Source organism: Nomascus leucogenys, chromosome 13 (assembly GCF_006542625.1).
Source record: "Nomascus leucogenys isolate Asia chromosome 13, Asia_NLE_v1, whole genome shotgun sequence".
Taxonomy (NCBI): Eukaryota; Metazoa; Chordata; class Mammalia; order Primates; family Hylobatidae; genus Nomascus; species Nomascus leucogenys.
Window position 1 is genome coordinate 32,030,576 of NC_044393.1, and position 16,970 is coordinate 32,047,545.

A 16,970-nucleotide genomic window follows, 5' to 3' on the forward strand; every position below is an offset into this window, starting at 1 on the left:
ATGGGGTTTCACCATGTTGGCCAGGCTGGTCTTGAACTCCTGACCTCAGGTGATCCACCTGCCTCGGCCTCTCAAAAGTGCTGGGATTATAAGCATGAGCCACCATGCTCGGCCCCACTCAGATTTTTGAGCCCCAATAGGCTGCCTCCTCCAAGCCTTTGCACATGCAGTTCCCTCAGCCTAGGATGCTCTTCCCTATCTCTACTTTTTTCCAGGCAGCCTTGTATGCATCCTTCGGGTTGCAGCTCAATACTAATTCTGATTATTATAACAATTCTCATTTATTGAGTACTTACTATGTGCTTTACCTGTGTTAACTCGTTTCGTTCCCTAACACTAGGTGATAGGTATTACAGTAATCCCACTTTGCAGATGGGAAAACTGGAGCACAGAGAAGGTGCATAAGCTGCCTGAGGCCACACAGCTAGTAAGTGTATCAGTAGTATTTGAATAAGGGGGTAGGCCTCAGAGTCCAATCTCCCACTTCTTCAGAGAAGCCTGCCCAGCCAGGAAGAGCCTCCTGTGGATCCCTCTCCTGACACCATTCTCCTTCATAACAGCACAACTGCAACTGCATAGGTCTCCTTTGTTTGCTTATTGTCTGCCTGCAAAAAGGGCACAGACCCAGGCTGACTTGCTGAGGGCTGTGTCTTCAGCACCTAGGTCTGTGCCTGGCACATGGTACATGCTCAGTAAGTATTTGTGGAATGCTTGAATAAGCAAGCCTCAAGTTCTTCATTGCTAAAATGGGGCTGTTGATCCCTCCCCCGAGGGTCACTATGAGGATTGGGGTAACACAGGTAAAGCACTTGGCACGTCAGGAAGACAGGTTCCAAATTCCCTGCCCTGGCATCCTAAACATCACTTGTGCATTCAATAAACACTCATTGAGCACCTACTGTATGCTGGCAGTCATAGCTGCTGGGTCCACACACTGCAGAGAAGAGGAGCTAAAGCAGGCCCTTCGGGAAGGCAGACTGCATCTAAGGCTGAATTCCCAGGCAGTGTCTGCACCTGATCCCTGCCCTGGCCCCTGGGACTCATTCCCTCCCACCCAGCCCCTGGCACTGGGCACTCACAGGCTTCATGATCCAGGTGATTCCTGGGTTTTTGCGAAACTCCTCCACAAACAGGTGGTACTCGCAAGGCATCTCAAAGGTTTTGGGGAAGAAGTCACACTTGGCTGCCTCCAGCTTTCCTGCCTCACGCTCCAGCTGCTTCCGGAACCGCTTCAGGTTCTTCACCATGTAGTTCTTCCGGGTCAGCTGGGTGGCGGGAAGGACAGGCGGCCATTAGCTCCTGCTCACAGCCCCACTCCCCTCCCAGCCCCACACATCCACCAGCCACCCTGCAGCCTCCAGGCTTTGGCCCACAAAATAGCAACAGTAAGAGTAACTCTGACCCAGAAAGAGCTTGCTAGTCAAGAATTATCCCCGCTTCACAGATGAGGAAACTGAGACTTAGAAAGATTAAGTCAATTGCTCAGAACTATCCAACGAAGGTGCTGCACTGCCCCAGGATTTGACCAGGGCCTGTCTTGACTCCAAAATTCATGCTTTTGGCCGGGCGCAGTGGCTCACGCCTGTAATCCCAGCACTTTGGGAGGCTGAGGCGGGTGGATCACAAGGTCAGAAGTTCAAGACCATCCTGGCCAACATGATGAAACCCTGTCTCTAACAAAAATACAAAAATTAGCCGGGTGTGGTGGTGAGCACCTGTAATCTCAGCTACTCAGCTACTGGGGAGGCTGAGGCAGAAGAATCGCTTGAACCCAGGAGGCAGAGGTTGTGGTGAGCTGAGATTGTGCCATTGCACTCCAGCCTGAGGGACAAGAGCAAGACTTTGTCTCCAAAAAAAAAAAAAAAAAAAAAAAAAATTCATGCTTTCAACCACTAAGCTACACCTTTAAAAATCTCCCACCACTGCCTCCTCCAGTCCTGTCCCTTCTAAACCTCCTTCCCATGTTTAGACCCCAACTTCTCAACTTGGCTCCACCCTGAAATCACCATAATCATTCATGCATCCTCTCCCTTCAGACCCTGCACCCTGAAACCATCTTGCTCCTCAAATCTTGGTGCTGAAACTCCAACCAGCCTGTGACCTCCAATCCTCAGGCCTTGGATCCCTATACCCCGAAACCATTTGGCTCTCCATAGGGCTAGCCCGCAGACTTCCCACTTGGCATTGCATCCCACTTCTAATACACTTTTCCAATACACTTTCCGTTCTGATCCTTGTACCAGCTCCAGCTCATGGCCACACCCAGTGACATGAGTTGGTTGGCACAGTCCCCTCCCGCCTGCCCAGCTCACCTCATAGTGGTTCCGGAAGTGACTGATCCGCACATGTTCGTCCATGTAGGTGTGGTCGAAGTTCTCCCGGAGCCAGCTGACGTCACACCAGTAGAAATCCCACTCCCCTTCACTGGGGGTGGGGTGGGGGCGGGGACAAAGGTCATGATCTGAGGACCTTGGCACTGCAGGGCCCAGGGAGGTGCTGCCTAGGGGGCTTGAGGAAGGGTACGCAGCAGTTTGTCCCTCTGGAGTCTCTTGGAGGTGGCCATGGGTGCCACTGGCCTACATGTGCTTTGTCAGACCAGAGCAAAAGCCAGGGAAATGCTCCCACAAAAATCCAAGTGGCTGGCTTCCCTTGAGCTATCACTGAGCCCAGAATGCCTCCTGGTACCTATTAGCTGGGCTGAGGAGCAGCCACCCCTTCAGACATGGCACGCCCTCCTCAAACCACAGTCCCCACGACTCTCTGTGGTGTGACAGCCACTCGGCCTCGCTTGTTCTTGCCAGTTGCCATGCCTGCAGCCCGCAGTGGAATGAGCTAACCTTTGCAAGCCCCTCCCAGTTCACAAAACTCTCCACTCACTAAATCCTCAGAGCAGCCCCCAAAGGTGATCTTGGATCATCCCCAGAACTCTAAGGCAAGACGGCCTTGCTCACTGAGGACATGGCAGCAGCAGGACCCACACCCAGCTCTGCTGGCTCCAAATTCTGATCCCATTCTCCACCACCACGCCAGGGAGAGGAAACCGGGCCAATCTACCAAATCTGGGTGCCAGAGCTGGGGTGCCGGGAGGAGGTGTTTGAAAAAGATGCCACAGGAAATAAAACACCATCATGATTGTTCACAATTATTTTTAAGTAAAAAAGTACAGATAAAACTGAAGCCCTCTGTCTATCCCTGCCTGATTGTATCTCCTTCTCTTCTGCCGCAAAGGAAACCATCAGCCTGAGTCTGGTGTGTTATCATTTCCATGCAGTGGTTTTTTTTTTTTTTTTTTTTTTGAGACGGAGTATCACTTTGTTACCCAGGCTGGAGTGCAGTGGCGTGATCTCGGTTCACTGCAACCTCTGCCTCCCGGGTTCAAGCGATTCTCCTGCCTCAGCCTCCTGAGTAGCTGAGATTACAGGTGCCCACCACCACAACTGGCTAATTTTTTATTTTTAATAGAGATGGGGTTTCACCATGTTGGCCAGGCTGGCCTCGAACTCCTGACCTCAGGTGATCCACCCACCTCGGCCTCCCAAAGTGCTGGGATTACAGGTGTGAGCCACTGTGCTCGGCCTGCAGTGGCTTTATAGTTTCATCATGTATATATGTGTGTATCCATGCATCATGGCACGTGGCATTGTTTGTCATGATTTTAAACCTAACGCTAATACTTATTGCTTACCATGTACCAGGCACTGCTCTAAGTACTTCACAAATATTCATTCACGGATCCTCAGTGCAACCTGAAGTGTTAGGTTCTGTTATTATGCCCATTTTACAGATGAGAAAATGGAGGCAGACACACAGAGAAACTCACCTAGTTCATGCAGTTAGTAAGTGGCAGAGCAAGATTTGAACTCAGGCCTCAGGCTCCAGAGTCCAAGCTCTGTGGTTAGAACCCTTCCTGTCTGTTCCTTTTCACAACATGCTTTTTTCCCACCAAACTTTTGTTTTGGAGATCGATCCTTTTGATACATAGGAGTCGAGTCGTTCTAACTGCCATTTCCCATTCCACTGGGTGAACACACCACAGTATATCCATTTTCCTATTAAAAGGTGTTCGGGGCTGGGTGTGCTGGCTCACACCTGTAATCCCAGCATTTTGGGAGGCCAAGGTGGATGGATTGTTTGAGTTTAGGAGTTTGAGACCAGCCTGGCCAACATGGTAAAACCCCATTTCTACCAAAAATACAAAAAATTAGCCAGGAGTGGTGGCATGCACCTGTAGTCCCAGCTACTCAGGAGGCTGAGGTGGGAGAATCACTTGAGCAGGGGGGTGGAGGTTGTGGTGAGCCAAGATCATGCCACTGCACTCCAGCCTGGGTGACAGAGTGAGACCCCATCTCAAAAAAAAAAAAAAAAGGTGCTTGGTTTGTCTCCCTTTCCCCCCACCCCTTTTCTCTAATACAGACAAGTAGGCTGAGTTTTAAAGACATCTGGAGGAGGTCTGAGGCAGAAATGGAGAAAAATGAAGAGACATCACCATCACCTTGGGATGATGAATGAAGAGGCCCTGAACAAGACCAATGGGGAGGATGCAGGGGCAGACTGTAGTTCTAAAAGATTCCTACACTATATCCCTCATCCAGAGGCTGCAGGGCCATGAGGCCACAAGGAGAACCCATGAGAATCTTCTTTGGCTGTCTGCTCTAATGAGATCCCCACAGACAGCTAGCATCGACTGCCACATGTGTGAGTCAGATGCCCTCAGACAATTCCTGCCACCAAGTGACCTCCAGATCTGGACTCTTCCCAGCTGATGCCCCCAGTGTCACAGAGACAAGCTAGTCCCACTGTGTCCTGTAAGAGTCCCTGACTCCGGAGCCCTGCGCCTAATGCAATGCTGTCTTAAGCAGCTAAGTTTTCGGATTTGTTACACAGCCATAGCAACTGGAACAATGATCAAGCAGTTGGGCCTCGTGTTGTAAATGGAGCTCCCTTTGAAATTTTCTTTCCTTTTTTTTTTTGAGACGAAATTTTGCTCTTGTTGCCCAGGCTGGAGTGCAATGGCACGATCTCGACTCACCGCAACCTCTGCCTCTCGGGTTCAAGAGATTTTCCTCCTTCAGCCTCCAGAGTAGCTGTGATTAGAGGCGTGCACCACCACGCTTGGCTAATTTTGTATTTTTAGAAGAGACAGGGTTTCTCCATGTTGGTCAGACTGGTCTCGAACTCCTGACCTCAGGTGATCCGCCTGCCTTGGCCTCCCAAAGCGCTGGGATTATAGGCGTGAGCCACCACGCCCAGCCTGAAATTTTCAAAGAACTAAAGATTTAAATTGCTTCTCCTTGTGGCTGCTGGGTTGGTGTTTCTCCTGAATGTCACACCATGTGCAGAGGGGCTTTAAGGCAGGCAGACAGGCCCAGCCTTTCACTGAGCTCAGAGATGTCCAGAGATGGACATCTGTGCACACACCGTGCACAGATGTGGTGACGTGAAGCACATGGTAATGGAATGACACTGGAACCAGAAACCTATGGTTTCCAAATTTTGTCCCAAGTTACTCATGAAAATCTGGGGTCTGGTCCTTCTCCAAACCTCCCTTTTGGCTGTGCCCCAGGCACAGTGGTTCAGAAGAACGGTTTCAAGAACTGATGGAAACCCACTGGAGAAGTGGCCGTGTGCTGGTTGGGCACGGTGGCTTATGCGTGTAATCCTAGCACTTTGGGAGGCTGAGGCGTGTGGATCACCTGAGGTCAGGAGTTTGAGACCAGCCTGGCCAACATGGTGAAACCCCGTCTCTGCTAAAAAAAAAAAAATACAAAAACTAGCCCAGCGTGGTGGCAGTTTCCTGTAATCCCAGTTACTCGGGAGGCTGAGGCAGGAGAATCACTTGAATGCAGAAGGCAGAGGTTGTAGTGAGCCGAGATTGCACCATTGCACTCCAGCCTGGGCAACAGAGTGAGACTCCATCTCAAAAAAAAAGAAATGACCGTGTGTTCTGTAAACTCTCAGACACCATAGAGCCACAGATTCCAGGCTGGCTGGCTGGGGCTTCATCTAGATGCCCAGTCCTGCCTTTTCTCCACCCTGATGTTTGTACCAAGCCATGTCACGCAGTGCAAGGAGCACTAGACCAGGAGTCAACATAGGCACTGGCACTTATGTGACCTTGCCCTCTTCTCTGGGCCTCAGCTTCCTATTGGGAAAATCTAGGTGTGGTAACCCCTAGGCAAGATGATAGACTGCAATGAGCCAAACTGATACTAAATAATTAAATAAGGGACAGGAAGAGAAAAACTTTCTCTACAGAAGAATGCCACTTAATACATGTAGAAGGAATGACAGAGAGTAACCATTTTGCAATTACTGTAATAGTAATAGATTTAGGCAAGAATCCTCAAAAAAGGCCAAGCATGGTGGCTCAAGCCAGTAATCCCAGCACATTGGGAGGTCAAGGCAGGAGGATCACTTGAGCCCAGGAGTTCAAGATCAGCCTGGTCAACATGGTTAAACCTCATCTCTACAAAAAATACAAAAATTAGCCAAGCACGGTGGCATGGGCCTGTAGTCCCAACTACTCACGGGGCCAAGGTGGCAGGATCACTTGAGCCCAGAGGATCAAGGCTGCAGTGACCCATGATTGTCCCACTGCACTCCAGCCTAGGTGACACAGTGAGACCCTGTCTCAAAAAAAAAAAAAAAAAAAAAGAATTATCAAAAAATGCTAAAACCATTGTGTGAAAGTTTGTTGGGAACAAGATATTTGCATAGTCTCAGAGTATCTGCCCACAAGATACTTATTAATTATTTTTTAAAAAGTTAATTTACACTAGAGAAACCTGGCAGACACCACCTTAATCTAATGGTCAATCAAGGTACTGTCACCAGTGATAAGACACATTGGCATCACAAACCCCCTGATGAGTTCCACTGGAAAGGGCACAGCATCACTTCTGTGGTATTCTTGCCAAAATGCATAACCTCATGATGAGAAAACATCAGACAAATCCAATTCAAGGGACATTCTACAAAATGTACTCTTCAAAAGTGTCAAGGGCATGAAAGACAAATAAAGACCAAGGAACTGAAATATATTTGAGGTAAAAAAGGTCAACTAAATGCAAAGTGGGATCCTGGATTGGATTCTGGAACAGAAAAAGGATGTTAGTGGAAAAAAACTGGTGAAATTCAAATGATGTCTGCAGCTTACTTAACAGTAATATATCAATGTTAATGTCCTGACTTTGACAAATGTACTGTGATTACATAAGCTGCTAACAGGGAAAGGTGGTGAAACTGCTAAAAGAGGAAGCTATGTACAATTTTTGAAACTTTTCTGTAGGTCTAAAGTTATTTCAAAATAAAAAAGTTTAAAAATAAGTATTTTAAAATATTAAAGTTGGACCCCTACCTCATACCACATAAAAAATTAAATCGAAGATCTAGATGTAAGAGCTAAAACTAGAAAACTCTTAGAAGAAGACATAGGAGTAAATCTTTGTGACCTTGGATTAGGCAATGGTTTCTTAGATATGATACCAAAAGCACAAGCAACAAAAGAAAAAATAGATAAATTGGACTTTATCAAAATGAAAAAGTTTTTACCTCAAAAGGCACAGTCAAGAAAGAGGAAAGATAATTCACAAAATGGAAGAAAATATTTGCAAATCATATATAAGAATACCCTTATAAGATAGAATTCTTATAACTCAAATATAAAGAGACAACTAAATTTAAACATGGGCAATAGATATTTCTTTGAGGAAGATTTATAAATTGCTAATAAGCACATGAAAAGATGCTAAAAATCGTTAGCCATCAGCGAAATGCAAATCAAAACCACAATGGTACCACTTCATACCCACTAGGATGGACATAATAAATGTGAGGGTGGGTACGGTGGCTCACACCTATAATCTCAACACTTTGGGAGGCAGAGGCAGGAGGATCACTCAATTCCAGAAGTTCAAGATGAGCCTAGATAACATAATGAGACCCCATCTATACAAAAAAAAAAAACTTAAAACATTTAGCAAGGTATGGTGGTGTGTGCTTGTAGTCCCAGCCATTCAGGAGGCTGAGGTGGGTGGATTACTTGAGCGCAGGAGGTCAAGGTTGTAGTTGGCTGTGATTGTACCACTGCACTCCAGCCTAGGTGACAGAGAGAGACCCTTTCTCTAAATGAATAAATAAATGGATGAATAATAACGAGAGTTGGTGAGGATGTGGAAAAATCACCCTCATACACTCCTGGTGGGAATGTAAAATGGCACAGCCACTTCAGAAAAGTCTAGCAGTTCCTTAAAAAGTTAAACACAGAGTTATCATATCACCCAGTCACTCCACTCCTATGTATACACCCACGAAAAGTGAAAACATATGTCCATTCAAACTCATACATGAATGTTCACAGCAGCATCATGTATAACAGCCCAAAGGTGGAAATAACCTAAACACCTATCAATTAATGAGTAGATAAATAAACGTGGTACTCCTACACAGCAGAATACTGTTCAGTCATAAAAGGGAATGAAGTCCCAGCTACTCAGGAGGCTGAGGCAGGAGAATGGCATGAAACTGGGAGGCAGAGCTTGCAGTGAGCCAAGATCAAGCCACTGGACTCCAGCCTGGGTGAAAAAAAAGGAATGAAGTACTGATACATACTGCTACATGGATGAGCCTTGAAAACATTACGTTAAGTGAAAGAAGACAGGCAAAAGGTTACATATTGTATAATTCCATTTACATGATGTGTCCAGAATAGATAAATAGAGACAAGGCCCAAGACAGAGGCTGGAGGGAGGGAGAAATGGGAATGACTGCTAGTGGGTATTGGGTTTCTTCCTGGGATGATGAAAATGTTCTGGAATTAGATAGTGGTTTTGACACAGCAGGTATGTGGGGAAAAAAAAAAAGTGGTGATGATTACACAACTTTGCGAATATGCTAAAAGACACAAAATTGTATATATATACATTTTTTGGACTTATCAAAATTAAAAAGATTTTATATATTTTTTCTTCCAACATGTATGTGTTGAGGTTATCTCTGTGTCAGAGACCATGTTGGATGCCAGTGATACAGGAGGAAACAGAATACCTTGCCAGGTGGTGCACACAGTCTTGTGGGGAAGATTAACAATAAACAAGGAAACAACTCTGTAATGAAGAATTGTGAAGTGAGCCGCCACGTGACCCAGTAGAGGCCATGAGGTGGGGTAGTTGAGGGACCTACGCTGGGTGGAGTCACCCTGTGGAAGGGATCTTTCAGCTGAGATCTGAAGGATAAGGAGGAGCAACCTAGTCAAAAGCAATGGGGAAGGTTCTAGCAGGGGGAAGAGCAGGGACTGGGGCCCTGAGGTTGGGAAGAGCATGTTCAAGAACACTAAGAAAAGCCAGGGCAGAAGGAAAGAAGTCAGAGATGAAACTGAAGAGTTGGGCGGGGCCCAATCAAGCAGGGCATTGTAGACCACAGTGTGGATTTCGTATTCTATTCTGATACCAAAAGTTCATTCATTTGCACACCATTTTCATGATTGTCACAATCAAGTTGCTCTTAAATCACCCAGGAAGACATCAAATTGCTTCTTAACAAGGTCAGTGGAGATCCAGGTTCCTTCCACTTCCCAGTCTCCGACCATCATAAATTATGCAATCGAGTTTCCCACATTGGAGAAAATCGCAGGGGTCAGCACATCTGGAGAGCAATACATGAGCCTTGCCCTGAGAAAACCTCCTTCCAATCATGGCATTTCCCCTGCCAGGTAAGTATCCATTCTGCCATCCTTAACGTGTCCTCATGCTCATCACGTCGGGGTCACAGGATGGTTGCTGCAGTTCCAAGGCTTCATGTATCTTTCTCAGGGGGAAGCAAGGGAAGCGACAGCTCTGGCTATATCTGTTCTAAACTGACCTGACGGGTTGGCAGTCTGAACTGAGACCTGATTCTGTCTGGAAATTCCAGACCCAACTTAGGTCCTAAAGGATGAGGCCTTGGATTCACAGAGCTGTGTTGAAGGAAAAGGCCCTGGCCTCTGGGCCCTTCCTGATTTAAGGATTCTTGAGACAATCTGGGACCAGCCATGGAGCATCCTGCTTCCTGGGGTCCCACACTGTTAGCACCAGACAAATCCTCAGACTCTCTTCCTCTGCCCATTGAGCAGAGGCAGGAGAGGGGCAGGGAGTGGACAGAGGTCACACAGCACGTGGGGACATTGCTGTCTCTCCCCTACACCACCCCCACCTGCCAGTCACCTCACTCTCCTCTAACTCTCCTCCCAACTCCCCCCAAGCACCTTTCATGACAACGGTTCCTCTGGATCCAGGGAAGAAAACCCTGTGCAGATATTAGCATGATCACAAGAGAACCAAGAAGGCGAATCCACAGAGGCTGCCGTCACCACATTTTCAACATCACCGCCATCGTTGTAATATTTCCCAAAGCCCTAAAGAGAGGACGCTGGTGTCTTGGGTTACCTGCACCACAGCCAACTCCTAATTTGTCATGGGATGATTTAGTAAAGCCTTCCCAAGCAGTGGGAATCACAGATTCATAACATCTGCTCATTTGTTGCTTCAATCCACTGAGAAGCCACTATAAGATGAGGCTGTGGCTCTGCAGTCAGCAGATTCGACGCAAATCCCAGCTCAAGGCCTCACAAGCTGAGTGACCTCAAACATGGCATTTTCAATACTTTGTGCCCAGTTTTCTCATTAGTAAAATGGGGATGATGATAACACCTACCTGAAAGATTTGTTGGGATGATTAAAAGATCATGCATGCGAAATGCTACAGAGTGTCCAGCAGGCTTAGCTAATGGTAAGCAGCAAATATTTCCTGAGCACCACGCAGCAGGGCAGCTACCCCTCCTATCCCTTCTCCCCTTTCTCTACAGTAAAAGAATTTTCAGCATTTACTTGGGAAAATGTAGCCTATATTTCCCTGAATAAAAACTACATTTTCCAAATTCGGCCAGGCGCAGTGGCTCACGCCTGTAATCCCAACACTTTGGGAGGCCGAGGAGGGCGGATCACGAGATCAGGAGATCGAGACCATCCTGGCTAACACGGTGAAACCCCGTCTCTACTAAAAATACAAAAAATTAGCCGGGTGTGGTGGCGGGCACCTGTAGTCCTACTCGGGAGGCTGAGGCAGGAGAATGGCGTGAACCTGGGAGGTGGAGCTTACAGTGAGCTGAGATTGCGCCACTGCACTCCAGCCTGGGCGACAGAGCAAGACTCCATAATAAAAAAAAAAAAAACTACATTTTCCAGATTCCTTTGTAGCTGGGTGTGGCCACATGGTTAAGGTCTGGCCAGTAAGCTGTGAGAGACTCCTGAGTTGTGTCCTTCAAGGGATGGGCTTGCCTTTTCTTTCTCTCTCTCTCTCTCTTTTTTTTTTTTTTTTTTTTGAGACAGGGTCTCGCTCTGTCACTCAGGCTGGAGTGCTATGGTGTGATCACAGCTCACTGCAGCCTTGACCTCCCGGGCTCAAGCAATTTTCCCATCTCAGCCTCCCAAGTAGCTGGGACTACAGGCACACACCACCATGCCTGGCTAACTTTTTAAAAAAATTTTTGTAGAGACAGGGTTTTGCCATGTTACCCAGGTTGGTCTTGAACTCCTGGACTCAAGCGATCCTCCCGCCTTGGCCTCCCAAAGTGCTGGAATTATAGGTGTGAGCCACTGCACCTGGCCTATGCCTTTTATTGCCTCCTGCCTACCTCTTGCTGTTTGGAATGTGAAAGCAAGGCTCGAGCTCCACCTTGGACTATGAAAAACAAGGACCTCACCTAAGGGATAGTAGAGTGGAAAGACAGAAGCAGATGGATCCCACATTTCTGTGGGGGCCCCTTACCATCTCTGAACTTCCTACATATGGACTTCAATGGGACAGATAAACTTCTAGCATGTTGAAGCCTCTTTTACTTTGGGTTCCCATTGCATACATCCAAACCTTAGCCCTAACTAATAGCACCTACTCTGTGCCAGACATCACATGCTGGTTTGTCTCAATCAGTATCCCCAGAGGCCAGCATGAAAGAAGAAAGGTAGGCTTACAGGCCAAAGTCACAGAACTAGCAAGTGGCCAGGGGAGAGCAGTCCTTGATCTGGACCCGTCACTGGAGGATCCAGGCCACAGGTCTGTGGTAGCTGCATTCCTAGTTTCTACCGAAAGCCATAGGACACAAATGCGCCTGGGTTTGAATCCTGCTCTGATGCTTACAATACTGTGTGACCTTAAGCAATTGGTTTCATAACTCTGAACATAATCTTATCTTATGGTTTAGTCGGAAGGCTTCAATAAGACAGAGATGATAGCGATAATGTGCCTGGCACATTGTGGGTGCTAAATAAATGTCACAGCCACTTTGGGACAAGTCCCAGTGGTCACCCAGGGGAACTGGGAGAAAAACAAAGGAAGACAAGTTCCTGTGAGACAAAGGGAAGGAGGGACAAGGCTCGGGGGAGTATCTTACTCCTTCACTTCCACCCATCCTGGCCTGTGGCGAAGGACGTCCATGAGTGTGTTCATGAGGGTGGTCTTGAACCGGATGGATGCTCTCTGCTCTCTGCAAGACAAGGCAATGAACATTTGTTCAGAATCAATGATTTTCCTAGGATGGCGCAAGGAGAGGAAAAAAGTAGGAGGAAGAGAAGTCAAGTTCCATACCTGGAAAGTTCCACACTGTATTTCAGAATTTAGCATTAGAGCATGATAACACTTAGCATAATCAGACTGAGAATTATAGAATCTTCAAATCATTGAAAAATAACGATCATTGTATCCAAGCCTACTATGTGCCAGGCACGGTCTGGTTGCTTTCCATGTGCTATGACTAATCCTTACATGAAATGATAAGTATTTGCAAAGCCCTCTCCTGGCAATCATCTGGGAAGATGAAGCAGATGTACTTTTTCCTATTCCTCCTACTGATACAACTGAAAACTCAAGATACTATCTATAAAACAAATATAAGACTGAAAGATAGAGAAGAAGGCAGACTGGCTGGGGATTTCAGGACCACAGGAACTACATGGTGGTGAATTCTCTGGGTTTCCTTTTTGTCTCATATAGTTCAGATATGGAGATGAAAAGCCACCAACCCAGAAATGCCAATAGGCACAGACAACAAAAGCTTCAACAAAAGCACCCAGTCCTAGCCAAAGGACCAAGAAAGGAGCAGCCTAGCCAGACAGAAGACTTGGGCTATCACTGCTCTACTCCAGCCGGACCCCCAAGAACACATCTGTGGCCCACTCCCAGTGATGCCAGCAAAGGCCGAGTAGGGAGTCTAGACTTCCCCTGAGTTTGCAGCAGGGCACCCAACACCCCTGCTTGGTGCTGTCAGAGAAGGCCACAGACAGAGCCAGGCTTTCATCCCTGCCAGGCGGTAATGAGCCTCCCACCCCCAGTGCAGCAGTGGAGACCACGTGTGGAGCCTGGACTTCCTCCCCAACCTGGCCGTAATGAAGTGCCCCTCCCACTCTGCGGTGATGTTAAAGGGGGCCTAGAGGAGAGCTGGAAATCAATAAAATTGAAAACAGAAAAACATTATAGCAAATCAGTAAAATAAAAGGCAAGTTCTCTGGAAAGAGCAATAAAATCTACAAACCTATTTGTCAGCAAGACTGACAAAGGAAAGACCCAACTACCCAGTATGAGGACTGAAACAGAGGCTACCACTATGGAGCCCGCAGGTATCACAGCCACAATAAGGAAATGCTACTAACAGCTCTACACACCTACATTTGACAGCTTAGATGAAATGGAACAATTCCTCAAAAAGCACAATTACTACAACTCATCCAATATGAAATAGGTAATTTGAATAGCTCTATAGCTATTAAGGAAATTGAATTCATAATTCGAAACTTCCCAAAAAAGAAATCTCCAGGCTCAGTGGTTTCACTGGAGAATTTCCCCAAATATTTGAAGAAGGATTAACACCAATCCTACACAATCTCTTCCAGAAAATAGAAGAGGAGGGAGAATTTCCAAATTCATTTTGCCAAACTAGTATTAACCTGATATCAAAACCAAAGACAGTACACAAGAAGTAAACCACAGACCAATATCCCGTATGAATATAGATGGAAAAATCCTTAACAAAATGCAATCAAATAGAATTCAGCAATATATAAAAAGGATTATACACCATAACCAAGCGGAGTTTACTCCAGTAGGCAAGGCTGGTTCAATATTCAAAAATTAATCAATGAGCCAGGCATGGTGTCTCACGCCTGTAATCCCAACCCTTTGGGAGGCTGAGACAGGCAGATTACTTGAGGTCAGTAGTTCAAGACCAGCCTGGCCAACATGGTGAAATCCCATCTCTACTAAAAATACAAAAATTAGTCAGGCGTGGTGGTGGGCACCTGTAGTCCCAGCTACTCAGGAGGCTGAGGCAGGAGAATCGCTTGAATTGGGGAGACAGGGGTTGCAGTGGGCCGAGATAGCACCACTGCACTCCAGTGTGGGTGACAGAGAGAGACTGTCTCAAAAACAAAACAAAACAAAACAACAACAACAACAACAACAAAACCAAGGTAATCAGTCATATTAACAGACTAAAATGGAGAAATCACATGATTATATCAATTGATGCAGAAAAGGCATTTGATAAAAATTAAACACTCATTCATTTAAAAACTCTGAGAGGAACTTCGTCAACTTGATAAAAGCATCTTAAAAAAACTCGAGCTAACATTATAATTAGTGGTGTGTGAAAGTTGTCAAATTCAAAATGGAATCACTTGTGTCAAACCCTGGCAAAATAGGGTCAGGGGGCCGGGCGAGGTGGCTCACGCCTATAATCCCAGCTCTTTGGGAGGCCGAGGCGGGTGGATCATTTGAGGTCAGGAGTTTGAGACCAGCCTGACCAACATGGTGAAACCACGTCTGTACTAAAAATACAAAAAAATTAGGCCAGGCGCAGTGGCTCATGCCTGTAATCATAGCACTCTGGGAGGCTGAGGCAGGCGGATCACCTGAGGTCAGGAGTTCCAGACCAGCCTGGCCAACATGGTGAAACCCCATCTCTACTAAAAATACAAACATCAACTGGTCACGGTGGCTGGCGCCTGTAATCCCAGCTACTGGGGAGTCTGAGGCAGGAGAATCGCTTGAACCCAGAAGATGGAAGTTGAGGTGTGCCAAGATTGTGCCACTGCACTCCAGCCTAGGCAAGAGAGAGAGACCCTGTCTCAATAAATTAAATAAATAAATAAATAAATAACCTTACGGTTGCAGTGTGCCGAGATTGTGCCACTGCACTCCAGCCTGGGCAACAGAGTGAGACTCCATCTCAAAAAATAAAAAGTAAAAAAATAAAAAAACAGAGCCAGGAAAGTTCATGAAGGGAGGATTCTCATGCATGATTTGCCAGATAATAAGAACTTTCACAAGAACATTTTCCAAACCACAGCTTACCACATGAGACAAGAGTACCGCTAACAGCACAAGGGCAGCTAGCAGCTAACACAAGAACACTAGCCTGACACTGTTTCTCAGGCCCAATCCCAAACTGCAAGGGCCTAACAAGATCTCCGAGACTCCAAGTCCTACCGAGCAACTACTGACACTCACCAATCTGCTACGGAACTCACCAGCTCATAAAAAACGCTGCTAGCGCCAATGAACTTTCTTTTGAAACAACTTACGTAAATCTCCTCTTTCCCCAAGAGAACCCTAACCTTTTCCTTTGTTCTCAGACATGCTGGGGGCCACCCTAGTCTATATGGACATGCTGGACTGCAGTTCTACTTCTTGTATATTATTCCCAAATAAAACCTTTTTACTTGGAGATTTGTCTCTATTTTTTTATGTTGACAGATGAAAAACTGGAGTTGGAGACCAGACTGAGCAGCATAGTGGGACATTGTCTCTAAAAATAAAAATAAATTAAACAATAATCAGCACTGCAGCCCGACCTAGCTCAAATACTAACAAGCTCAAAATGGCAGTGAAGGAGACTGGATTGGAGTGCACACAATTTAATTAAAGCTGCACCCCAACCCATGTTCAACTCAGCTTTAGGAGGAATCTGAATGATCAGCCCCTAAACCTAACTGCTAGTCAGAGGAAGGAGCTCGCATACTCTATAAAGTGTGTGTACGTATGTGTGTGTGTGTATATATATACATGTATATATATATATATAAAGTGTGTGTATGTATGTGTATATATGTATATGTATATGAAGACTAAAAAATTATTATATATAATTGTTTTTCATACACAATATCCAGAGTGCAGTTCTAAAAAATATAACACATGCAATAGCAAAGCAGGGAAATGTAATACATAATCAAGAGGAAAAATAGCCAATTGAAATAAACCCCATAAATGACCCAATTATCAGAATCATTAGAGAAGGAATTTAAAAATTATTATAAATATGTTACAGGATTTATGGGAAAAGATGGATACAATGTGTGAATAGATGAGTTATTGCAGAAAAGAACCAAATGGCCAAGTGGCTCACACCTGTAATCCCAATACCTTGGGAGGCTGAGGTGGCAGGATCACCCAGGAGTTCAAGACCAGCCAATGCAACACAGTGAGACCCCATTTCTACACAAAGTTTTAAAATTAGCCAGGCATGGTGGCATGTGCCTGTAGTCCCAGCTACCTGGGGAGCTGAGGTGGGAGGATCACTTGAGCCCAGGAGGTTGAAAGCTGCAGTGAGCCATGATCGCACCACTGCACTCCAGCCTATGTGACAGAGCAAGACCCTGTCTCAAAAAAAAAAAAAAAAAAAAAGAACCAAATGGAAATTCTAGAAGGGAAAACTATAATATCTGAAATTAAAAGTTCAGTGGATGTGCTTAACAAGAGACTAGGCATTGAGAAGGAAAAACCATACATTTGAAAACAGTCCATTTGAAATTGTTCAAACTGAATTAGATAAAAAATTTTTACATGAACAGAACCTCAGTGACTCGTGAGATAATATCAAGCAGTCTAACATACGTATAACTGAAGTTCAAGAAAGAGATGGGGAAGAGATAGGACAGAAAATA

The 16,970-nt window shown here is 45.9% G+C and overlaps 1 protein-coding gene and 1 non-coding gene across 2 annotated transcripts in view; both read right to left on the reverse strand.

Annotated features, from left to right (window-relative positions):
- Nucleotides 1-16,970, reverse strand: part of TTLL9 (tubulin tyrosine ligase like 9) — a 73,940-nt gene that overhangs the window by 34,763 nt on the left and 22,207 nt on the right. The window contains 3 exon segments of the mRNA XM_030825406.1: nt 1,080-1,265; nt 2,313-2,424; nt 12,425-12,517. Of these exon segments, the coding sequence (XP_030681266.1) occupies nt 1,080-1,265; nt 2,313-2,424; nt 12,425-12,517 (391 nt within the window).
- Nucleotides 9,546-9,717, reverse strand: LOC115838171. Its single transcript, XR_004033210.1, has one exon. It is a non-coding gene; the product is annotated as a U1 spliceosomal RNA (small nuclear RNA).